Source organism: Sinocyclocheilus rhinocerous, unplaced genomic scaffold (assembly GCF_001515625.1).
Source record: "Sinocyclocheilus rhinocerous isolate Xijiao unplaced genomic scaffold, SAMN03320098_v1.1 scaffold1390, whole genome shotgun sequence".
Lineage (NCBI taxonomy): Eukaryota > Metazoa > Chordata > Actinopteri > Cypriniformes > Cyprinidae > Sinocyclocheilus > Sinocyclocheilus rhinocerous.
This window is the reverse complement of record NW_015665627.1, coordinates 779,497-805,872: the sequence shown is the minus strand read 5'-3', so window position 1 is coordinate 805,872 and position 26,376 is coordinate 779,497. Positions and strand designations below refer to the sequence as shown.

Sequence of the window (26,376 nt, the reverse complement as noted above, 5' to 3'; positions counted from 1 at the left end):
AAATGATGACAAAAGTTTGTTTGTGGGTCAACTATCCCTTTAAGGGCATCACAACACACAATATTACAGATTTACTGAGAAAAGAGAAAAGCATGATGATAAACAAAATTGTGAAGATTTTCTTTGCACATTCCTTCTACAGCTTTGAGAGGTTAATAAAGTGAGACATTGATGCTAATGCATTAAAAAGATACTGAAAAAATACTGTAACATTCAAATGCCTGCTTAAGTTCAGATATAACAATCCTGAAGTGACACTTGACAAGAAAATGTGAAACCATACAAAAAATGTCTTTGATACTAATGATAATAATTTCTGATGTAAAATGCAAATACTTCTGGATCATCTATGTGCGACTTTTTTCAAAAAGAGTTGCATTTAATTCTAAATATGAATTCTTAAATAAATTCATTATTATTTGATATTTACTGATTATTTATTACTCATGCTTATTTGTCTAATTTAAGCCACTGTGGAAGTTCAACCAATCAGTTGTCCTCAGGACATAAAACGCAATAAAGTAATAAAATGGTTTATTCACACATTAAGCCACTGGTATGATAAGAATAACAGACTTGGGTTTCCGGGATGATGGGAATCTTACCCACTGTGCCTTGTATTGATTGTATTAGGAGATATCTAATTCATTTAGAGAGAACATGTGTGGGAGTTACTGACATTTTGCTCTGTGCTGCAATGTTTAAATGAAGTTGAATGTAAATTACACTACTAGAAGTTTGTTGAAGTTAAATGGTGTTACTGGTTTATTGTCATGTCTATCCACAAGGAGGCACTACTGTAGTTCTGCAGAATGTTCCAGATCACACCTGTCAGTGGAGGCCATAGAGGAATGCTGGGAGAGCTTTGCAGGGTATTGTGGGAAAGCTGGTGTGTTGTCCATCCCAGAGTGCATTAGTGGCAGATAAATGTCATCCATGTTGGGCAAAACAAAAACTTTCTGGAAAAATAATTGGACAAGATTTGTTATGGGGGTTAATGTAAACATTTTACATGAAATAATTTAACTAAAATAAACAATTCAATTCAATTCAATTAGCTGCCATATGGTTAACATGCACGCCAATTTATAGTGAAGCTCCAGTCATCACAAAATCATCAAAACAAACCTGGAACTCATCCTGTAGCTTCTTTTCAATCCATTCAGTTACATGGCAGAAAGTCACTTCTCGCTCTCCCAGTTTGGGTCTGACTCTTAGATCAAGCTTCGGGGGCCCGCAGAAACTATACCTGAGAGAGAACCAACAAAACACTTATGAATCTGGGGCATGCATCCAAAGACATATCTGCAAACCTGATTGCACATAATGATTTATAGGCAAAAAGCGGGCCGCTTTCCTGCTCTTAAAGTGCACCTTAAAGTGCACTTATTTTGATTTGTTGATTTGTTGACTAACAAACTAAAGCACATGTAAAGTACTTGATTAGAATTTTATCAGTACCGTTTTATTCAATATTACATTAAAGTTAATATATTTTAAATGTACAAAATTGCTTCATCATCAATAAACTTTATCATTGCAAATGTGTAATTACAAATATCAAATAAATAACAAACAAGTTTGAATTAGTTTGCCATAGATGCTTGTCAGTACATTTGACAGTACACTTGTTGTCTACATACACATTACAGAAAAGACAAGTGTAAATGCACTTCTGATCGGAATGTTATCCAATAAGCGTGTCCTGGTCCAGAAGTAGTCGAGGACGCATTGTGATCGGATCTCAGTGTAATGTAAACGTAATCTAGCCATCGTGTCTGCATTCGCAGGTCGACGTCACGCAAAACCCCACATGCAGGGTCAGACAGCTCTCAGATTCCATCAAAAATATCTTAATTTGTGTTGCGAAGATGAACGAAGGTCTTACGGGTTTGAAACGACATGAGAGTGAGTAATTAATGACAGAATTTTCATTTTTGCGTGAACTATCCCTTTAAATATTGCACGCCAATGCGCGGGAAAGAGAGATCCGATCGGTTATCCAAATAGAGAAGTCACTTGATGTTGCCAAGTGTAAACACAGCCAGTGTTACACTTGTCTCTAATCCATTACCCTCAAATTTAAATTTAATTACAACAAAGTCAAGCCTTCAAGAGTGAATGACACCAAACTTTAAGTAGCATGATTGCTCCAGATAATTTCTGCAGACATTGTGTAAGCTTAAAGCTGCAGTCCGTAAATTTTGCCTCTTTGTCGCCATCTCTGTTTGAAAACCCGGAATTGCAGCTGAGTGCGGATTTATCTAGCTTGCGGGGGTTGTGAGTCGGCACGGCTCCAGCGCGGATGAATCTAATGTTTTGAGGAGTATGTGTGTGGCAGTCAGTCACCGCACCGGTGTGGATATTTACTGTACTTCGCAATCACAGATTCTAGCCTACGTCTTGGAATATGCCCGTGAAAACCTACCCGTACCACTCAAATTAGAAAACATTATTATAAGCTAACCTTTGTGAATCGGGCTAAAGTAAGGCAATAGTTTTGAACACTGGCTGGTTATGTACTTGCTCAAATATTGATTTCGGATCATTTTTAACCAAAAAAAGTTACGGACTGCAGCTTTAAGCAAGGCTTCAGTCCCTAATGTACTGTAACATTAACAGCGTGTGCTTAGCTGAGTGAGAATGGCTCATACCATATTCTGTCGGTGGGGGGAGGAGGAATGTTGACGGCAAGTGTTCCAGAGAGCTCTTGAACTTCCACTGCAAGCAGCAGCGGGGTGTTGGACATTTCTTCAATCTTTTTTTTAATGTACTCATTTTCCGTGGCCTTCTGAAAATACTTCGACTTGGCAATCTTGTCGACAAATCTCAAAATCCGCCTACTAGTACTGCCTCCAGCTGCAGCCCTGTGGGATGCAAAGTTCATCAGGTGGCCTTGATTTATTTTAAGCTGCATTTATTTTCAAAGGACTCAAAGAGATGATGTTTTATAGGCATAATTCACCCAAAAAAATCATATTGCACCAAACATGTATCGCTTTCTTAGCTGGAACACAAAACAAGGTATTTAGCAAAATGTCCAAGCTGCCCTTTTCCATATATTTAAAGTAAATGGTGATCATGGTTGTTCCTGAAGTAGCTTGGACATTGTCCTAAATATCTATATATTTTGTTTTGCATTGAAGACAGAAAGTCATACGGAATGACGTGAGGGTGAGAAATGATTTTCATCAGAATTTTCATTTTTGGGTGAACCATCCCTTTTAAGGACATAATAGAGGACCTCATGAGTGGTGTCAGCAAGACACCACTCTTTATTATTCCGAATAATAAAGAGTTGTAACATCCCAGAAATTGAGATCCCAGACAAAAACTGTTTGTTGAATTACATAAATTATTCAGTTAATAATAATTACCCCTCAACACCAGGTAGAGCCTTTTCAGTCAGAGTTCCTTGAGTGTCAGCAGATGAAACTTCCTCCTCATCAGAGGATCCTGCACTTGAGGATTCCTCATCACTGTCAGCCAGCACAGAGAGCCTGGACCTGCTACTACAGAACACATCCGGACAGGACCTCATCATAACAAGATATCATAAACATACACCCACAAACAACACTAGGATTGTACTGAGTCTAAGGAACAACAATGCAGTGCACGGTGGGCTCCAGAATTGTGAATCAGTGAAAATGTTTTAATTTCAAATTCTAATTAAATACAATACATTTTTCATTATAACCGATAAAAGCATATAAGCAATGTTTTTGAAAGAGGTCTCTTATGCTCACCAAGGCTGTATTTATTTGACCAAAAATACAGTAAAAACATTAATATTGTGAAACATTAGTACTATTTGAAATAACTGTTTTCTATTTAAATATATTTGAAAAACGTAATTTATTCCTGCGATAGCATATCTGAATTTTCAGCAGCCATTACCCTTCAGTGTCACATGATCTTTCAGAAATTATTATGATATGCTGATTTGGTGCTGAAGACATATTTCATATTATTATCAATGTCTTAGCAATGCCTTTTAAAAAACTGACTTCAAACCTTTGTAGTATAGGTTACATAATAGACTTTGTAGAGGCTATGCTGTGTTAAGATAAATACTAGATAACAACACAGTTTTGTCTCAGAAAATAAATTTTATTCTCCAAAAACTTACAACACATCAATGGTCTCCAACTCTGTCTCTGACTCAGGGACTCCCTCCTTCCCAAGTTTGGAGAAGTTGATTTTGGTCTCTAGAGTCATCTGTAGCGCTCCTTTGTACTCCACCTCCAAATGCAACCAAAGGCCTGACACACAAAGACAAGTTTTTTTTTCTTTTTTTCCCCTGAGATGTAATAATAGCCAAAGTTTTCTGTTGTTGTTTCAACTTTTGTTCCTGTTGTTCAACTTTTACTTTCAGTAATAACAGTAATGTTTATTTAAATAAATTCTATTCAGAAAAATGCATGATTTCTTGTGATAACTCTCTCTCTCTCTGTATATATATATATATACTTATTAACATTATATTATATTTTTTTCAGCTAATCTCACATACATTCATTCACTATTTTAATATTTACTAATAATTAATTAATAATGAATAATGTGAAATCAAAAACTCTTAAGTGTATGTATATAGCACCACTATATGTCAGTGGTCAAAATTAAAGCGATATGATCTGATTTGGATGAAATGTCAAATATTTATAGCACAATAAAATGTCCACATGTCTACTAGCACACATTACAAATTCATAAATGGGATGAGACCTGAGCAAGGGAGCTAGACTCTGTTGAAAGCCATTACATGTTACATAACACCCACAGATCATGAGGCCGGGAGTAAAAGACACATGATGTGCCCCACACAATATTAACTTCACTTCTCATGGGGAAAATACATCCTGCATATGCTTCACAGTGAGCATTTTACCATACAGCTGAATGCGTAAACAGACACGTGCTCACGCTCACAGACATGCTGCTATTTTCTGAGGACAATGATGTGATGTTGTGTGCTTTTTTGATCCCTGATATTACAGAAGGATAATAACATCTCATTTACTGCTCAGTGCAGGAACATAATAACACATATGCTCAACAGTCCTGATGGATGAATGACCTAATCTGCTCTTTTATAAGAGGCTCTTAGGAGCCCCACTCACCTCTGCTGTTGATCTGTGGTAGAGATGTGCCTGTTATCTGGGGCATGCTGGAGCCCATGGCCAGTTCGGTGAGGGTCAATTCATCCATGAAGTAAGGCAACTGTGGAAAAAAAGGGTAAACTCACACAGAAACATATGCACACTGGGTAGGAACATTAATATCACAAGCTATTTATTCCACTTTTCGAAACCATGCTTAAGGAATTAATTCATTACCTCCTCACACTTTGTCCAGTTAAAGAACATCCTGTAATTCCTATCTGTTCTCTTACCCGAATTTTGCTCAGCTTTCGCTGAATCTTCTGTTGGACTTTATCAGCCCAGTATTTCTCATGGAGGAAGTCCCAAAAGATCCGACCAATTAGTGCATTCAGTCAGTCAGGTTTTGTTTCATCCTCATGACAACAAAAGGTCTGTTCCAAAAGGGGCGATGGAAGAAAAAACTTTGGAGTAATGAAGATACATTGTCATTTTCTGCAATGCGGGGTAAGCTGTGTCACTTAAATTGTCCTCTAAACAAGGAGAAATGTAATATATTTCAAGATACTTGCTGTTAAAGGGTAGTTCACCCAAAAATTCAAATTACCCCATGATTTACTCACCCTCAAGCTATCCTAGGTGCATATGGCTTTCTTCTTTCAGACAAATACAATCAGAGTTATATTTAAAAATGTCCTGGCTCTTCCAAGCTTTTTAATGGCAATGAATGGGGGTTGAGATTTTAAAGCCCAAAAAAGTGCATCCATCCATCATAAAAATACGTCACACGTCTCCGGGGGGGTTAATAAAGGCCCTCTGAAGCGAAGCAATGCATTTGTGGAAGAAAAATAACCATATTTAAGACTTCATAAACTGAAATCTCTAGCTTCCGCTAACTGTCGTTTGCACGTTCACGAGAGCATTCCAGCGTTTGTCTCAGGACGTAGGCAAAGTGTAAGCTCCGGTGAGAATCCACTGGAACGCCACTCTCTCGTGAACGTGAGAACGACAGTTAGCGGAAGCTAGAGATTACAGTGTCACGAAACGATCTCAGAGGCAATATGAAGATCCAAAAATAGTATTTATTATCCACAACAAAAGGTCCAAAAAACAAAGCAAACAGCAAAAAACACAAGGTAATCCAGAAAGCAGTAATCCAAAAAAATAAACAGAGACCGGGTGAGAAAAACACAATACTGCAGCAAACTAAGATTAACAAAACACGGTATTTATAGGGACACTAACAAGACTAAATAACATAGCTGGAAACAATGAAACCTGACAGACAGAGCAAAGAGTGATGGGAAATGAAGTCCACAAGCAATAACAGTGACCCGGGAGGAGTGCCCTCTGGTGGCTGTCATGGGCACTCCAGCAGAAGACAGGGTGGCGGCAGGACAGGAGGACAGGGTGGAGCTGGCAGAGCAGGATGCCAAAGCAGGTCCGGCAGAGCAGAGAACTCACAGACAGCCTCCATGTCCTTGAAAGGACAATCTGAGAGTTCAGGAATGGCCTCCTCAGCCGTAATAGGACAGACAGAGAGTTCATAAATGGCCTCCTTGGCCGTGGCCGGACAGGCAGAGAGTTCATAAACGGTCTCCTTGGCCATGACTGGACAGTCAAAGAATTCATAAATGGCCTCCATGACCATGACGGGACAGTCAGAGGCTTCAGAAGTGGATTCCACCTCCATGAGAGGAGCTGAAGCGAACACCTCTGCCTTGGGAGGTTCTACAGCAGAAGCTGCCACCTCGGGAAGAGTTGGAGCAGACGCTGCCACCACGTAAGGTTCTACAGTGGAAGCCGCCACCACGAGAGGTTCTACAGCGGAATCTGCCACCTCAGGAGGAACTGGAGCGGACGCCACCACCACGGGAGGTTCTGCAGCAGAAGCTGCCACCTCGGGTGGAGCTGGAGCGGACTCATGGACTGAAAAGGGCTCTGGAGTGGATTCTGAGGGTTCCCAGACTGGACCGGAGTCTGGAGTGGACTCTGGGGGCTCTTGGACTGGAGCGGGCTCTGGAGTGGACTCTGAGGGCTCTTGGACTGGAGCGGGCTCTGGAGTGGACTCTGAGGGCACCCGGAGTGGAGCGGGCTCTGGACCAGCAGGAGTGGGCCTTGCTGCCCTCCTCCTTCTCAATCTTCGCTTGCGAGATAAAGACAAAGAAGCCTCACTATTCTCTGGGGAAGTTAAATCTGACTTGAGACTCTCTGGGGGCACTGCAACAGGCACAGACTGACCGGCTGGAACCACTAAACTGCAGTAACAGAGATAGTCAATAAAACCCCCCAAAAAGTCAAGAGTCTTCAGTCACTCCATCTCCAACAGAGGCAAGGGGTAATCCAAGCATTCATTAAAAATCTTGTTGAGCTCGGAATTACAAAATTCCAGTCCTACCGCCAAAGTCCAAAAAGTCTGTGCAAGACCTCCTACTCCCATCCCCTGTTGACGAAGAGCCGCCAACATCTGGAGCCGAGCCTTACGCTCCTTCTTAGAAGCCGGAGGAAGAACCCGAATGCCCATGATTCAAAAGTCAGTGAAGACTGGCTAGCTGCTGGATCTGAGATGATGGCTGCAGTATTCCGTCACAAAACGATCTCAGAGGCAATATGAAGATCCAAAATCAGAATTTATTATCCACAACAAAAAGTCCAAAAAACAAAACAAACGGCAAAAAACACAAGGTAATCGAGAAGGCAGTAATCCACAAAAATAAACAGAGACAGGGTGACAAAAACTCAACAATACTGCAGCAAACAGTGCCATGTGGTGGCTGTCATGGGCACTCCAGCCGACAGCTGTGACATACAGTTTATAAAGTTTAAAAAATTGATATTTTTCTTATACAAACACATCGCTTTGCTTCAGAAGGCCTTTATTAACCCCCTGGAGCCGTGTGGAGTATTTTTTTATGATGGATGGATGCACTTTTTGGGGCTTCAAAATCTCGACCACCATTCACTGCTATTATAAAGCTTGGAAGAGCCAGAACATTTTTTAATATAACACTGATTTTATTCATCTGAAAGAAGAAAGTCATATACACCTAGGATGGCTTGAGCGTTAGTAAATCATGGGGTAATTTTCATTTTTGGGTGAACTATCTCTTTAACTGAAAACAGAACACTGGACCAAAAAATAAAAAAAAGTGGTCCAGTCACACAACTTAATCCGTGTATCATTCGATCATTCGTTTTTTGATTTAATATTTAAAGTAGAAAAATTAGAAAATGGCTCCTTTTTCGTTTTTTCGTTTTTTTCCAAAAGACGAAAAACAAGAATTCAGCTTAAATTTTCGTTTTTCGTTCATGGGTGGAAAAATGAATAAACAGCAATATTCAAGCTGTTTATTCATTTTTCCACCCATGAACGAAAAACGAAGTGGAAAAATGAATAAACAGCTTGAATATTCGATTTCTACACGTGGGCGGGAATTAAACGCCCCTTTCTGCTGATTGGTCAGCCGAAGATCAAACCGTGCTGTCATCAGTTCTTCTGCAGTATCATGCAGCAGGATAATAGTCCACTGCTGCAGCTGTACAGATTCTTAACGCGTTTATTGCAACTACATTAGGGCTGCACGATAAATCGCATGCGATATTTAACGCGCATCTTGTCAGTAAAGCCATTCTGTAATCAGCGGTAAATCTCCATCACCTGCCTGCTTTCACATTGAGCAGCATTAACTACACAGAGCCGTTGTTCACTGACAAGCTGCGCAAAAAATCGCGCGAATATGAACGTGGTTTTGCGCAGCTCGTCTGTGAACAACGGCTCTGTGTAGGTAATGCTGCTCAATGTGAAAGCCTGCACGTGATGGAGATTTACCGCTGATTACAGAATGGCTTTACTGACAAGATGCGAGTTAAATATCGCATGCGATTTATCGTGCAGCCCTAAACTACATTTAATCTTTTTTCATCAAACAAACAGGCTAATGCATAGCTCGACACAACTCATACCGGGGCAGAGTCTAGACAGGGCTTTCTTCTGTGTAGATATAAATTCTATTTTTTGCATCAGCTGGGCATGGCAGGGTAGGATGTGACAGCTGTCATAGCCTACCCTGCTCACCCAGTAAGTATGTTTGTTTAAAAAAAGGAAGGAATAATAAATTGGCTTGGGTATATATAGGCCTATAATGTTCACGCAAGAACTGTCATTCTGACTGACAACCGGAGAACAACAGATATTAAATAGCCTACTGTTAGAGTTATATAATGTAGTCTTGTGTTTTATTAAAATTGATTATAATTGATATCTCAAAAGGATATGCACTTGTACGCGGCGTGAGCTGCTGCGCAGTAGCACTGCAACACAAGATTTTCATAAAATATAATAACTTGCCGTTTCGGTTTGTTTCTCACCAAACCCTCAGTATACCTTCAGAACGCTTGGAATATACGCCACGAGATGCATAGGATTATTTTACTACAGATATGCATCCGCTTCAAAAAAAAAAATAAATAAAAAAAAAAACTAAAGTCACCATTCTCTGCCATTAAATTGGCAAGTACAAGCAGGACATTTTTGTGTTATTAAGTAATAAGCCTTTAGAACAACATTAAGGTGAGTAGTCACTCTAGTTCACACAGTTCCAATAAATTGCGATGGGTTAAATAAACTCAATAAGCAGACAGACGCGACTACAGTCAAGACTGCAGCAGTGGAGGACTATTATTCGTGATACTGCAGAAGAACTGATGACGGCACGGTTTGATCTTCGGCTGACCAATCAGCAGAAAGGGGCGTTTAATTCCCGCCCACATGTAGAAATCGAGTATTCAAGCTGTTTATTCATTTTTCCACCCATGAACGAAAAACAAAAATTTAAGCTGAATCAGATTTTTCTACTTTCAATATTAAATCAAAAAACGAATGATCGAATGATACACGGATTCAACTTGCTCAATGTTAGAGGTAAACTGTCATGTCAAGAGGTATATTATTGGGGAATATATGACATATTTGCATTTTGAAATTACAATAAGAACATGAATGAGCTAACTTTTGAATAGTAGTCTGTCCTGAATTATTGGGCAATATGTTAAATATTTGCATTTTCAAAAAGAAAAAAGCTAATTTATTAATCCCATTGTTAACTTTGATGTTTTATGACATTTTTATGATGCTATGAAAATGTGCCACAAAATAAAATTTTGGAATGGGATTAATAAATAAGCTTATTTCTCTACTATCCAATAAAAGCTTAATGTTTTAGAATATTTAAAAGCAGTAAAATATTTTTCAGAATTTTGTAATAGTATTTCCCGCATTTAGAGGCAAAATCATTTTTAGCCACTGTCTCTAAGCAGTGAGAAGTCTGACACACTTCTCACATCCCAAAGGAAAAAACGGCATTTAATAATTCATGGCTAATCTTTAGCCAAATATTTTACCTAGTTTTACAAATGATCAATTCACCAACATGTAAAGTCACCCTTGATAAATGTTCTTTGACACCTGCCATGTAGAAGATTTATTCTGACATGCTTTGGTGGCATTTTTAGCATTAAAAACACTTTCATCTGTATATCACAGGCCTTTTTACATGGTCATCTGACAAAAATGACACAAAGCATCTTTGTTTGAAGCTCACCTGCTCTTTGTCAGTAGGACTGCCCTGGGTGCTGCTTTGGCAGGGGCTTTGCAGAGGACTGGTGTGTGCTGAGAAGATGAGACTGGTCATGTAAGAAGTATAGTCTGGTAAAATGTTCTCCTTTACTCTGCCAACCAGATCACTATGAAACACATCTTCACTGCTGTCCTTGACTGAGCTTTCACCACCATGTGACAGACCTAGAGGGTTCTCCTCATGCAATGCAGATTTATCTACTGAGCAAAAGAAAATTCAGAAATAACAGTTTTTTTTATAATTTAATGGGAATGTTAGCAAAATGTTCTTAAAATATAATAATTTGACTACCACAAAATTAAAATGTTCCTTTATGGAAAAAAAACATTAACAATGTTATTAAATTACATTAAAAAGCATATGCAACAACATTTTTGACATATTTTGATAATTTTTTATGTATGTTCAGTTCACTTAAGTCTTTAAGCATTGAGTGTTACTTTTTTAAGCATTGGAGTTTTTAACTGATTGCAACTTTACCACCAGATATAGATTCAAAATGGTCCTCTTCATTGTGAATGGACGTGGAAAACAGTCGATGGAACCATTCCTCTTTCTCCCGTCCTGTTCGTCCAAACAGGTAGAGTGTGACAGGATGGGAAACATTTGTCTTAGAGCCAGGGGATTTCTCTACTTTCTGAGCCTCCCCCTGACCCTCTGACATCTCGTCTTCCTCCACAGCTCTTTCTCCTTCAGCCAAACTTATGGAGATCGGATACTTCTTGTTCCACACTCTCTTGTGTGCCAAAGCCAGTGGCAGAAGAAATACCTGTTACCAAGGCAACAACTTCATTATAATTACATGACATCTATGCAACATTCTGCCACATTAAAATTCAAGCCATTTGGGTTCAGAGACCATAAGTAGAACTGTGTTGCACTAACATTGAAGGGCAATGGATGCTCTTTCTACTAAGGTGCTAAAATCAGTGGTACACTAACCTTGCTGCCAGTGAGTTGAAATATCCGTGAGTGGGTGAAATGCTTTTCGTAGCAGGGCTCGTCAAAAGTAGCCCAGCGGGGAATGTTGTTACGTGGGTAGTCAAGCCGCAAACAGGGTCCGTCCAATGTGACATACACAGTGTGCATAAGGGATGGATGGTAAGTCTCTGGATCATATGTGTACATCTCGTTCATCCAGCCCTAGAACGCCGAAACATTTCACATAAACTACTGTAATCACTGCATTCTTACCACAAAGTTTTAACACAGAGACAGACAAATTAAAGAAGTGGGGCATCGGGATAAGCTCTGTAGCTGGTTGTGACAAGCAGTGGGTGTGTGTATTATTCTGCATCAGACACTGAAGAGCAGAAATAATCACAGAAGAGAGTGGTAATGAGGGTTTTGCTCAGTCTTAGGACAGAAGCAAGTTTAAGGCTTGAGACATTCACTGCAGTGTGTAAAAAAAACTGATTCCCGAAGGACATGAGATTTGACACATTGAAGTGCAGGTTTTGGTTTAATAGCAGTCTGCAAGGCTGTTGTTACCTACGGTGCTGTTCTATTGCTTTTCTTAGCATTCAACCCTAAAATGAAAACCCAACTATGTCTTCTGCCCCCTGGTGGATAATCCATGCTCTTCAGGAAGTGGGAGAAATTGTCAGAAATCGCATACTCTGGTAAGTGGGTACTTATTTTGAATAAGTAATCACTTTGCGGCTGCTAAAAAGTATGTTCTATATAGTATGAATGTGTGTAGTATGAATGTAATCTGGATGTACTATATTCACAATGTTGTCATTATCATGTGACCTACCAGTGTCAGTTGTGTCGCTTCATCGCTATTCAATGGGATAGCAGTGTGTCCATTGCACGCACACTTCAGAATCTCGCCGGAAGTAGGTCATCTGGGTACTTTTTGCCTACTCTTTTATGAGTACTGTGAATTCGAAGACTCTTATGTTAAAATGTATAGATAATAATGTTTTTTAAAAAGTGTATGAAATATAGGTTTGTTTTTATTTTATTTATTTTTATTTGAGGTATATTAAGATAAATTATATACATACATATACATACCTACATATACATATACATTTATGTATATATATATATTGGGATATAATTTGGGATTGGTCAGATATTTTAATATTTTTTTAAGAAATCCCCTATGCTCACCAATGCTGCATTTTTAGTTATTTATTTATTTGAAGTACAACAATAAAATTGAAATATTATTTACAATTTCTTAAAAAAAAAAAAAAAAATTCCTGTGATGGCCATTAATTCTGTCTTTAGTGTCACATGATCCTTCACAAATCATTCTAATATGCTGATATTGTGCACAAGAAAGTTATCAACTTACATTATACTGTCACTTTTGATCAATTTAATGCATCCTTGCTGAATAATAGTATTAATTTATTTCTTTCAAAAAAAAAAAAGTTTCTGACCCCAAACTTTTGAACAGTAGTGTATACACACAAAAAACATTTTAATAACATAGTTTGTTATGCTACAAGTACCTCCAAGTAGAGAGTATCAGGCCAATTCTTTTTCAAAAATATAATCTAAAATGCATCGAACTCACCTTGAGAGAAGATACATTGCTCTGTAGGGTTTCAAAGAGAATGCTATTATAGGAGGTCCCATGTTGGTGACTGGTGGACAGGTGTCTGATGGAGTCCCAACGGATCAGCACAAGCCCCAACATGAATCCAAACACTAAATCAAGGAACAGGCCAGACCAATACGCTGACAAAGGAAAGATAAAGTAGCAGTATGACAGAAATGCTACATAGGCAAGACCCACTCCTGGCACTGGAGAGGAGCATTGTTCCGTCACATCTTCTGCCAAACCATCTTGATCAGTTCTATTCATATTTGTGCTCTGGGACGCATTGCCATGAGTGCTGGACTCCATCACAGGCCCAATGTCTACATGTCTGCTATGGTGATCATGGGAAAGGGATTTCTGCACACACCGTTTGCGATGTCTCACAGGCCAGTTGCACTCCGGTAGAAACTCACTTTCTGCTTTCCTAGCACTTTTAGGAGATTCGGATGCAGGTAAGTCAGTGTTCGTTTTCCCAATTCCAAAGCATTTGTAGCTTGGAGAGTCCACTGATCCTGTACTCCTTTGGTGCTTGGGGCTGCCAACACTATCTTCACGCATGATCTTACTGAACATGCTCAAAGGTTCCTGCATGGCCTCCGAGAGCTTGCGTCGGGTGTCCTCTAGCTCCATTTTGAAGAAGCTGGCTTTGGGCTCGGTGGGGGACAAATTGACTGGAGATGGAGGGGCAGTGCGGGAATCACCTTTGCGGCTTTTGGGCTGGGTAAATTGTGACAACAAGTGCAAATTGAGCTTGGAATCAGACCTGGATTGAGACACCTCCGGCTCACTGCGAGAAAGCTCGGTGGAAATCGACTTCACAAGGCTGAGGAATGGTTTGGACTTTAAAGAAGTCTCTTTTAGTTCCAGTTCTGTAGATAATGACTTCACTAAGCTGGCCAGAGGCCGGTGAGTGGGTGAGAGGAAGCCAGACCCCGGGGTAAAAGAGTTTTCCAAGGAGCCTGGTGAAGATGGAGAGAGAGGAACGTTGAATGCAGGTGAGCTGAGACCCCATTCCCCCTCTGTCTGAATGTCGACGGAACATGGTCTTCGGTTCCGGAGGGAGGTAAGTGAATTTTTGCCATCACAATCCAAGGTGAATATAAGTTCACTGTCATCAAGATTATCCCATTCACCCTCGGTGTCCGTCAGTTGGATCACTATGCCTCTCTGGTCCGTGTCCTGCTGCAGCTGTAAACCTGGCCTCTGGGTCCCTCTGGCCAATTTGTGGGCTCCTTCATTTCCTGTCGTCCCTGCCATGATTTATCTCTACAGAGCACAAGTAAAAATATTTGAGTCAGCAAAAAAAAAAAAAAACATTTCCAATGAAACTATTTTGCCTCCAGATATATGGACAACACAGTCATATTGCGTCAGCTTCCATCAGCAGTTTTTAGAGCATTACAGAGTATTACGATAATAAGGAAGATCCTTTCATTGGCAATGCTCATTTTGGACAAAACATTGGCTGGATCAGTTTTGTGCCTCAACAAAGGAACTTTTCTCCCTCTACAGCAGTGGTTCTCTACAAGGACCTGAAACTTCTGGAATCACAAAATAAATCATGTTTAATTCATTTATTTAAAGTGTTACGGTTTCTGTTAATAAAAAAGTTTGAAAACAAACACCATAAAATATCTTAACCTAAATATCTCAGCCTATGAAGGCCTTCAAATATCCAGTTGGACAATGAGGGGCCTTTGAGTAAAAAGCTTTACAGGTGATAATATCTAGAATAATATCTAGAGTCTATAAAAAATTATATAATGCATAAGTAGGGGTTGGCAGATCTACATACTCTGAAAAAAATAGACACTATGTTGTTATATAACGATTTAAGAAAAATTTAAGAAAGTTCATGCACTTTGTGCCTGATAATATCCTCTTTGTATAAAAGGCAAAGTAATTATGCTGAACATATGCATATTCTCTGTTGTTACATTTCAGTATGTATTTTGGTCCCTCAAGTGATGAAAATACACTTTGCCCATAAGATTTATTGTCTTCTTTCTGCGCTCAATAAAAAAAGAAGAAACAAGCCAAAGGGCATTTTCAGGATAATGATAATGTTTCTCACTCATTGATCATTTCTAGGGCTACTAGAGGTTATGTAACACTTAAATACACGATACACAAACAAGACCATTAACAGAACTAATATTAATTTTGTTATGCCCATTAATTTAATTTAGTTTCCCTATAGACTGCAGCATTATAAAATACTACTTAGTACATCAAGGGAACCATAATGAGGGACTAAGCTATATATCTCTTAGTCAGGAGCAAATGGGACTTTCTAGTTCAGTCAACTGACTGAATTAAAAGCAAAGATCTCCTACTATCTTTCTAGGTCAAGTAAGGCATTTTAAAGTAAGTTAAAGACTGCCTTTTGTGGTTATGTAACCCATGTGACACCAATTCTCCAGCAACTGGCAAACTCTCTTTAATCGCTTCTTCATTCAAAATGGACTGATGAAATAATAAACCGACAGACTGTTCAAGGGCACATCTATACTATGTGGCATGTCAGATCTTTTTCATGTGTTATATAATTCTACTGAACAATCAACAGTGTTGTATAGGCTATAAGTGTAAAAACAGTGTGCATAAACCATAATCTGGTGTGGTACAGTAGAAAGAAATATATTTCTCTCAAATTCTCCTGAATTATCAGCTATGATTTACAACAGAGTAAAACACGATGTACAGTGAAACTCCCTACAAATAGTTATTGATTATTAATTTAAGTGTAACGAATCAGCTCATGGGAAATATGAATAATTAATCATAACTAGTTATAATTAATTATGAATATTTTAGATCCGCTGTAGATATTTACTTGACCTCTCAGGGTCAACTGGGGGGGTTACAGAGTATTTGTTAAATATAAAAACAAAATATATATTGTGTGTTTGAGTGGTCCAGACGCTACATAAGCTTAGGCAGACTTGGATACACAAGGCCTTTAATCATCTCCTTTGAGCTACTGTGTTTGGATGAATGGTAGTAAAAAAAACATGTTGATGGACAGCCTACTGGAAGGCAACCATCTGGACTAAACTATGATAGACAATAAATAGACATGTAACTTCTGTAGAATTTGTTATTGGTAAATGGAAAAATCGCATGCAAATATGTTTATAATATGTCATTATACACAAAATACTGTAAAATCTTTTATATTCTTTCAGATCTGTCTGACACACAAAAAATGCTCAACAGATTAACAGCACTGCTTAATGTCAGATGAATTAGATTTAACTCAAGCAAATGTTTCAGATGGATTATATTCATTAATAATTCCCAGAGACAAGATGGATACAAATACTGAGCATTACGATAAACTTGAATTTGTTGTAATGAACAGGCAACACAGCAGGTGATTCATCAAGGCAGGTGTATTGCTTTGTAGTTTTGATGCAGTATATAGGATACTCGTATAGACACTAGATTAAAGCAATTTTGAGACAGCACTTTTAGAAGCACTGGCAATGGCATTTTCTGTGAGTATGGAGATCATTTAAAAAAGAAAAGAATAAACTCACCCAATTTTTGCACCATCGCCTGATCTCCAAAAATATCAGCTTTTGCGTCCTGTCAGTAACGGTGAGTGGCAGTTCCGTGAATCATTCCCAGAGAACAGACAGATGACACTTTCTTAAAACGTCTTGCACGAATCATGAGTATGCACGCAGCTTGACATCAGACTTTATGATAAAAGCTACAGTTAAAGAGCGATGTGCTCTTATATCGTTCATTATAGCTGCAGGGCTGTGCAGATGTGCATGTGTCGCTTGGTAAATCTGGACTGTAGCCTAGAGCACGCAGATCCTCCGGAGTTTTAAATTATTACTACACTTATGCAGTACATCGCTGTTATATTACTGTGAAGCTGTGTATCCCCATAGAGACTAACTCCTCCCCCTCACAGGCTCCATCCAGATGTGATTTTGCGAACAGCAGCTCCTCAATCTGATTATAGGAAGCATGGCTGGAGTCCACTTTAATCCCGATTAAAAAAACAACAACAACTCTGCCCCAACATCCACTCGCTTATAAAGACACAACAAACATGCCGATGTCCCTAACCACTCTACATTTGTCCTGAATTTGTAACCGTGACCACGTTTACATGCACAGCACTTTCAGAATTAGATTAATATATTCTGGTTATGCTTATTGGAATATGTAATGTAATATGCATAAAACAAATAAGCTACTATGGTCTAGAAATACTGTAAATGCACTGTTACAGTTTATTATGCTGCATTTTACTAATTTTGGACAACAATTTAATAAAACACTTAACTTAAACATGGTCTTATTCATGTCTTTATTTTTCCCTTTTAATATGCAAGTCATAGAATTAGGTCAATGTTAAAAATGTTTCAAAATTGAGTCTTCTCTTCGCTTCAAATGAATTTCTTCAATATAAATATAAATTAATATTCACTTTATTTTTACAGGGGAAATGCACATAAATGAACATGACTGTAAATTTGCCAGAATTAGCCAAAATATTTTTCATCTGTAGACCCTTGAAAGAATGTTAAAAATCACAAAAAGTTAAAAAGTCAAAAAAAAAAATTATAAAAAATAATAATAGTAATAATAAAAATTATGGAGGATATTCTGAATGTGTTAAAATTCTGATTATGTATATGTATGATATGTTCTTTCCTGTATCTGGTTATAAAAATCAGGTTAATGCATTTACATGATACATAATCATAATATGACCACGTTCAAATTAATATCAGAATATTATTGAGTATGTAAACAAGATCAATGTATCTGACATTAAAACTGCAAAAAAAAAAAAAAAAACATTTTATTTTTTATTTGATAACAAAAAAATGTGCATTCCCACAATGTAGCCTGCCTCACTAATATTTCACTGTCTCAGACTGTGTTAGGGAGGTGGGGTAAAAGAGGACAATTACTTTGGCCTAGATAAAGCTTTGTGGAGCTCTCTTAGCACAGATCTCTCTGGACTGAGAAGACAAATGTTACTTAGAAAAAATATACAACACAAGGTCACTCTGTGATTCCTTATAAGGACCATTCATATTACCCCAATTTTACAGTCTCTGCATTGGCTACCTATTAAGCTAATTATGTCTCTATTTGTTTCTCTGTTTTTGCGTAACTAGGGTTTACACAAGCTTCAGTCTGGATCCAACCCTTACGAAGATCTGAGATAACCGAACAGCTGAGAAGAGATGATGCCAACCCCTCAGAGGAGCTCAGATGATGCCAACCCTGAAACAACTTACAGAACTACCACATTTTGCTATATGTTTGATTGCATCATATAATAATTGTTGTTAATAGTGTTCATCGTCTGTTTGATTACGTCTTTAATTGATTTTTCCGTACATTTCTGCCATATGTACATTAACTGACAGTCACCACTGATAAGCTACCACTAAATATTGTAGAAACTTAATTTGCTGTAAAGTTGCTTTGCAACGATTTGTATCGTGAAAAGCGCTATACAAATAAACTTGAATTGAATTTAATTCAGTATTTTTTTTTTTATAAACACCCTGATCTCTAAGAAACAGTGGATAGTGTGTTGTCAATGAGCAGTTCTGATCTGAAGGCTAAAACTCCTCCCAGTCATTATTCTTCACTCACCATATCTGGTCAGCTATTTAAAACCACCGATGACACATGCAGGAGGTCAAAAATAGTCAGCCCTTCATAACTAGAAACTTCCTCAAGCCACAATGGTACCATGGTAGAGATATCTGTTAAAAAGATCATGCTTTTAACAAGGACTATCCCCAGAGAAGAGGACAGTAAACATTCTTGAATGAGTGAGTTTTTAGTTTTTATCGTTAGTGCATTTGTTTTATTTAAGCTTGAGTTATTACAAAATCACGGCTCTTATTTTAACTTATAGAAAACTGTCAAAATGGCAGCAGTTTTGGGTCAGTTTATGCAATTCCATTCAGTTCATGGGATAAATGTGAGACTGGACCCCTCGAGGACTCAGGCCACCCGAGTAGAAAGTTTTGCAAATGGCATCTGCTTCAGTAAAGACCCTTTAAGCTCTGGAGAGATCTTCCTAGTGGAGATTGAAGAGAAAGAACTGGGGTGGTGTGGTCATTTAAGGATTGGACTTACTGCCCATGACCCTCGAACACTGGATACTGTGCCAGAATACTCTCTGCCTGATCTTGTCGATATGGGAGACAGCTGGGTATTTGCAATAACAAGAAACCATAATAAAGTCGTTGAGGATGAAGGAGGAGAAGCAGAAGGTGGTGAACAGCCAAATGTTGGTGACGAAGCAGAAAACAAGCCTAAAACATTTTTCACAGACACTCACCTGTATATAGAAAACATGAGCATACCCAGAGACAAGTTAGTGGGACGCAGTCGGCCCGGGAGATTCAGTCACATCCTGGATGATCTGTACAAAACCAATGCTCTACCTCCCACTGCCCGTCGCAGTCGGATAGGGGTTGTCTATGTACCTAAGGGACAAGGGTATGCCGACATGCACATTATCGTCAATGGTGAAGACATGGGAGCCTCTGCCAAGAGGATCCCCAGCAATAAGCCACTGCTTTGTAGAAAACGAAGTGTTTGAGAGAGGCGGGGCATAGAGGACCTACAATAATGTACAGTATTTGAAAAATAATGTGTTTTTTGAACATTAAAGCATGTCAACATATTCTGTTACACCAAATACACAAAATAATGATCTTTAAAAAAGCATCATATGACCCCTTTAAAATGTTAATTGTGAACCTTCAGTAATTTCCTAAAGCAATTTATAGCACGAGTGATTATCGTGGTTACTACTATTGGTAACACTTTAGAATACTGTTCCGTCATTAATGAATAACTACACAAGAACACATGTGTAACACAATATTAACACTCTAGTAACTACTTGTTACTAACAAGAAACTTTGATTAATGAATTAGTAAGTAATATTGCTTAATCTAATGTGGTAGTTCACTATTAGTTAATCAGGAACTACTATTTTTTCCATACCTCCCCAAGAACTAATAAGAACTACTGTAAACAGGTTCATCATTAATATGAATAATGCATAATGTATGATTATTAATAATTAATTCTAAATGAATAATTAATTCCAAAGTGAAGGTCATGGTAAACCACTAGTAATGACTCAAGTATTACCGAATTCTTCAGAAGGAATTACTAATTACTTGGATCAGTATTCTAAAGTGAATAACACGATAACTCTAGTAATTACTGAAATCATGTAAGCTTTTGAGGTTTTTGTAAGATTCTGGATAGTAATTCCTTTTTCTAGATTTGGTAACACTTGAGTCATTACTAGTGGGTTACCATGATCTTCAATTTAGAATACTGATCCAAGTAATTAGTAATTCCTTTAGAATGATGTAGTAACACTTGAGTCATTACTATCCAAAACCTTACATATATCTCAAAAGCTTACAATGCCGTCAGTCAATATTAGTGAGTTATCATGCTTTTCCCTCTAGAATACTGATTCAAATAATTAGTAGTTCCTTTAGAAGGATTTGGTATTACTTAAGTCATTACTAGTGGGTTACCATGATCTTCACTTTAGAATTAATTATACATTATGCATAATTCACATTAATTATGAACCTGTATAGTAGCTCTTAGTAGTTCTCTTGGATATATGAAAAAAAATTTATATTATAAAAATAGATACTATTACTTACTAAATCACTTACTTACTAAATCATTAATCAGAGTTTCTTGTTAGTTAATAGTAGTTACTAGAATGTTATTAGTGAATTAGTCATTTGTTCATATGTAGCTAGTTATTCATTAACGACAGAACAGTATTGTAAAATGTTACCCTACTATTTTGAACAATACAATAATTTTAACATTAAAATAGCATGTTATTTTATTGATATTATATTTTGTTCAACCAAATTTTTTGGTCATTGAATGAATCCTGTTTCTTTATTATTGTATCTGCCATAAAGACATAATATTTTGAAATTTATGTTTCTGTTACATGGAAAGTGTCTTTTTATTTAGTTTTCCACTATTAAAGTATGAATTAATGCAATTCTGTTTGTTACCGTTATTTTATTTATTTATTTATTAATATTGGCAGTGACACAAAACCCGCCAAAATGACGCCGGCCCGCTAGTAAGTCATTTCATAGCTCGAGACCCGCGAACTGCTTTATCATCTGCTGCCTTTGACTTTGTAGGGAGCAAACGAGATTTCGCACGGTGATTACTAACGGTTGTTACGCTTAACAGATACTAAGTTGTTTAATTAATTGGTAATGACTTATGTGGAGTAGGTTACAGATAAAGTAAAATTAGCAACGAAACTGTTTTACCTCAGCGTTAGCTCTTCAGGTTGAAATTAAAGTTACTAGCTTTTTTTGATAACTCTCCTTTGCTGGTTTAGCTCTTCATAAAAGTGAAATGATCTTCTCGTCATGAGTGTTTTTCCGCTGTGTCACTGTCTTTGAGGGATGAAAATGATGTATGATACAATACGAAACTACGTGCCAATAAGTGACCTAAACATAAACATCACACACTCGGTGAGAACTTGAGGCAAATATCAGAAGACGCATTTTTGAGTGCCAGGTTATGGCGGTGTCTTAATTTTAATGAATAATTAGTGAAATGTTCAATATATGTTTGTTCAGCTTAGTTTGTGATAATAAATTACTATTAACAAAACCAATAGAATGCCTGTAAGGACTATATTTACAATTAAAAAAAATAAATAAGGCTTTTTCATTTTCCAGAAGGTGGTTGGAGTGATAATTGGAAAAACTGATTCAAGGGGATTTCCAGACCGAAAAAGTTGGTTACCATTACATAGATGTTCAGCATTCTATTTCCATTATGTTTTTTCTTTTCTTTCTTTTTTTCTTTATATATAATATGCAGTCTTTTCTTGTTATTTTAGATGCTGGGTCTGAAAGATTTACTTTCAGCTTTACCGTCAAAGATTCACCAGAACATTTTATCAATGTGTCTGCATGGGGAAATGAGGCATACATCCAAGGACTGAGCAGTCGCTTTCAGATTGGGGATTGTGGTGAGATTTTAAGTAGTAATGAGTTATTTAGTCATTTACAAAAGTCAATTAGCCTACTCTTGTTAACAAAAATACTTCTAATACACTGAATTTACACTGTAAGCCAAAATAACATCTTCTGTTTTAGTTGTAATTGAAAATCCCCTTGTTGTGACCAAAGACTATGAGAAAGAAGAAAGATTTTGCCCTTCAACACCCAGGTAAAAAAAAAGAATAAAATGAAAAATCACATCCTTCTAAGAAACATTCCTCTGCCATCATACTGCAAGTTTGTAAGTGATACAAATACATATTTTATCTCAGTACCTACAGGCTGTTGGTAACAGAGACTCACTCAAGCATTAGGATATGCTCAGATTTAGAAACAGAGGCCAGGATTCTGCCACTATTCCATATGCCAATTAAAGACTCAAGGGACTTCTATTCATTGGGAGACATTACTGCAAATGGACAGAGTCTGGATGGACACATTATTAACATTCTAGCAGCTGTGCAATCGGTTAGATTCCAACAATACTGCTAGCCCTCCTCACTGATGTCAGGGAAATTAACACAAGCTGACATTAGTGGCTGGTGGGCAATATTTCCCATCCTGCAAAAGTACAGATGTTTTTCTGAAAGATACCGTATCCTTTTCAATGATTGAGATTTTATCATTTAGATCGGAGAGGAGAAATTCTTTACAAAATCTGATGGACGCAAAGGACAGAGGATAGAAATAAAGCTCTTTGATGACACTGGGATATCATTTCCTTTTGTGTGGCGAGTATAATTAAATTCAGTATGATTTAAAAAAACAGCAGCAAATATCCACACCAAACACTAAAGTGATTTCATTACTTTTTTCATCCAGCTGGGATAAAGAGACTATTGGGCTGCTACAAACACTGACACAAAGAGAAACAGGTATAATAATGTTTATTTGTCTGTTTATATTTTTCAATGGTAATTTCTAATATGTAAGGGTTGAAATTCATTGTATTTATTTTCTCTCAGTGCTGTTCATTGCAGATGCTCGCATCACCTTTGACAGCTTTCGCAATTGTATGATAGCAACAGCGACCTCAAAGACAATCATTACTCTCAACCCTGGTAGTGATGTGAAATGCTATATTAAAGAATCAATTTAAATACTTACAATTATAATATTTTATATTTTAACAATTATCGTTAAAATCCTTAAATTTTTTTCAATTACATTTTAGATACAGCAGAAGCCAACCAACTGTGCACATGTATAAGGGAACTGCTAGAAGCAGGAGGACTGGATGACCAAGACATCCTCTCAGGTGACAGTGTGCAATGTAAGTCACGTGATGTATCTGGACCTCTACATTAACAATACAGTATTTATAGTGCAGCTCATACAGTATAACACAGTAAAACAGCAACATTTTACAGTAAGGTCCCATTATTAACGTTAGTTAATGCATTAAAGGAATAGTTCACCCCAAAAATGAAAATTTACCCACTCTCAGGCTATCCAAGATGTAGATGAGTTTGTTTCTTCATCAGAAGACATTTGGAGAAATTTGGCATTACATCACTTGCTCATCAGTCGATCCTCTGTAGTGAATGGGTACCGGTAGAATGAGAGTTTAAGCAGCTGATAAAAACATCACAATAATCTACAAGTAACCTTGTGACACGAAAAGCTGTGTTTGTAAGAAACAAATCCAACATTTTTTACTTCAAACTATTGCCTATGGTTATGATACGAGTTGTCTGTCCATAAAATTGCTTTTTTCAGTGAAAAAAGTAAAAAACCATCTCACCTTAATCAGGAAAGAAATATGCACAGATCAAATACAGTTTACATGTGAAAACAGTTCTCTAATCAAATATCTTGGTGGATTTTGATGTAGTAGGACATCAGGGGTGGAAGTGTTATTATAGATTGTGGACTCATATTTTGGCCAGAAGCAACCGTTTAAAGTTTAAATTTCTCCAAATCTTTTTCAATGAAGAAACAAACTTACATTTACAGAATATTTTGGATGGCCTGTGGGTGAGTAAATTTTCATCATATTTTAATTTCGGGGTGCACTATTCCTTTACTAATATTGACTAACATTGAGCAGTTTGTTACAGCATTTGTCAATCTTTGTCAACATTAGATAATAAAAATACAACTATTCATTGTTACTTCATGTTAGCTCAGGTTCATAAAATAATATTTACAGATACATCTTTTGATTTTAATAAATTAACATTAAATAAGATTAAAAAATGCTTTAGAAGTATTTTTCTTATTATTTAATGTAGTTGTGGAACCTTATTTGTAAAGTGTTGACAGTATAACTGTATCCTTCCATTTATTTCTCAGTGGATTCCATTAGTGATGTTCTGACTGTGAACCAGCTTAAAGCTAGAAGTCAAGAACATGCTGATGTCTTTCATTGCATAACATATGGATTCATCACAAATCTTGAACTAAGTTCCTCCATCTCCAAAGTCATACGCAAGAGATGGTAAGTGTGCAATGCTTTGACAGTTTTGTGCAATGGCCTACTGTTCACAAGCCTGTTTTAATAAATAATTTCTCCACTAGTGCCAAATGCAAATTTCGAATCAATGAGGAGAGTCAGACATGTTCCAATGATGCCTGTCCAAATCAAGGACAACAGCTCCAGGCTACTGAAGGCTTTGATCTGCTGGTGGGCATCAGCGATCACACTGGGACTTTGCAGTCATGCAACCTGGCAGGAACAGTGGCTGAGAAAACCCTGGGCTGTAAAGTGAGCAAATCTAATACTTATATTATTGCTGTCAAGACTGTGCATGTACATTTACCAGCTCACTAAATGCCTTTAGTAGTTAAAACTATTTTGTCTCTATTAAAAACCTTTGTGCATTGATACTGCAACCCTTGGGGTCATTCACCATTAAATAAACATTTAAATTACCTGACTATCTCTAATAATATATATCATGGAATTAGTATGTCTGTATGTCCTGCGAAGATAAACGTAAAATATTTATGTTGACAGACAGAAGAGTTTTTGTGTCTGTCGGAGTGTCAAAGGACAACTCTGCAGTGGAAGTTTCTTCTGGAGAGATGCAAAATCTATCTAAAGGTTATTCATGTTTGCCATTTGCAACTTATTTAGAAAATTGAATATTTAAGAACGTAATTCACTCTTTATTTTAAATTGTAGGTTCTTCCATCTACTAGAAGCAGAAGTGGAATGAGGGCAAGCATTTTGTCATGTGCACTCGCTGACCCCGTTGAAGTGAAGCAAAACCTTGCCTCCTTTGTGGCTTGATGCTGTTTTGCAACACAGCAACCAAACAGCATGGTTCCTCATTTGAAAACAAATAAAATGTAGGCCTACTTGTGTATTAAATTCACTTTGGTTCAAATGCATACGTTATGACTAATTATATATTTTTGACATTTCGTTCCAATGTCCCATTTGATCTCATTGTGTTGTAATTGATCTCTGTAAACGAATTAACTTGGTGTATCTATGTATGTTTGTTTAAAACGGATTTTTCTTAACTGCTTTAACAAATAAAAACAATGAATATTGAACACTGTACTGCCTTGGAATTATGGGATCAATTTTCCGCCAAAAGTATTGCAGTCATGGATAAAAAAAAATAAGCAAGAAACCAAAATTTAAAAACGCAAGTAAAAATATATTGCACAGAATTAAAAAATGAAAGCAGAATAACAAGCAATGGTCACAGATCCAAAAATAATAAGCATAAATCAAAAATGTAATAAAGCATTTAAAAAAAATAAGCATGAATCAAAACTAAACATTTAAAATCATATTGCACAAAACTGAAATAGAGGACATATATAGAGGACAATAGCCGGGTTTCCATCCAAAGTTGCGAATTTAACTTATGCGCAAAATTGGAATATCGCACAAAACATTTGCGAACAAGCACCGTTTCCATTCAACGAGTCAAAGAGAACAAAATCATCACTTCCTGATAAACTGGCACTATACATCACTAAGAAAAGTAGGAGAAGCTACTGAATATAATAATTTTCCTATATAATAAATTAC

At 37.2% G+C, this 26,376-nt stretch overlaps 2 protein-coding genes and 1 pseudogene across 2 annotated transcripts; 2 read left to right on the top strand and 1 right to left on the bottom strand.

Annotated features, from left to right (window-relative positions):
- Positions 1 to 514: 514 nt before the first annotated feature.
- On the bottom strand, positions 515 to 17,255 carry LOC107731420 (testis-expressed sequence 2 protein-like; annotated as a pseudogene).
- Positions 17,256 to 19,004: 1,749 nt separating this feature from the next.
- Positions 19,005 to 19,899, top strand: LOC107731384 (neuralized-like protein 2). Its single transcript, XM_016542439.1, has one exon. It carries the CDS (start codon positions 19,219 to 19,221, stop codon positions 19,897 to 19,899), a length of 681 nt encoding a protein of 226 aa, XP_016397925.1. The 5' UTR covers positions 19,005 to 19,218.
- Positions 19,900 to 21,180: 1,281 nt separating this feature from the next.
- LOC107731419 (meiosis-specific with OB domain-containing protein-like) lies at positions 21,181 to 25,680 on the top strand. Its single transcript, XM_016542493.1, has 14 exons — positions 21,181 to 21,525; positions 21,775 to 21,848; positions 22,059 to 22,116; positions 22,223 to 22,354; positions 22,482 to 22,554; positions 22,658 to 22,853; positions 23,016 to 23,116; positions 23,208 to 23,260; positions 23,351 to 23,446; positions 23,560 to 23,658; positions 24,681 to 24,825; positions 24,906 to 25,092; positions 25,345 to 25,431; positions 25,513 to 25,680. Exons 2-14 carry the CDS (start codon positions 21,777 to 21,779, stop codon positions 25,618 to 25,620), a joined length of 1,407 nt encoding a protein of 468 aa, XP_016397979.1. The 5' UTR covers positions 21,181 to 21,525; positions 21,775 to 21,776; the 3' UTR covers positions 25,621 to 25,680.
- Positions 25,681 to 26,376: the final 696 nt, after the last annotated feature.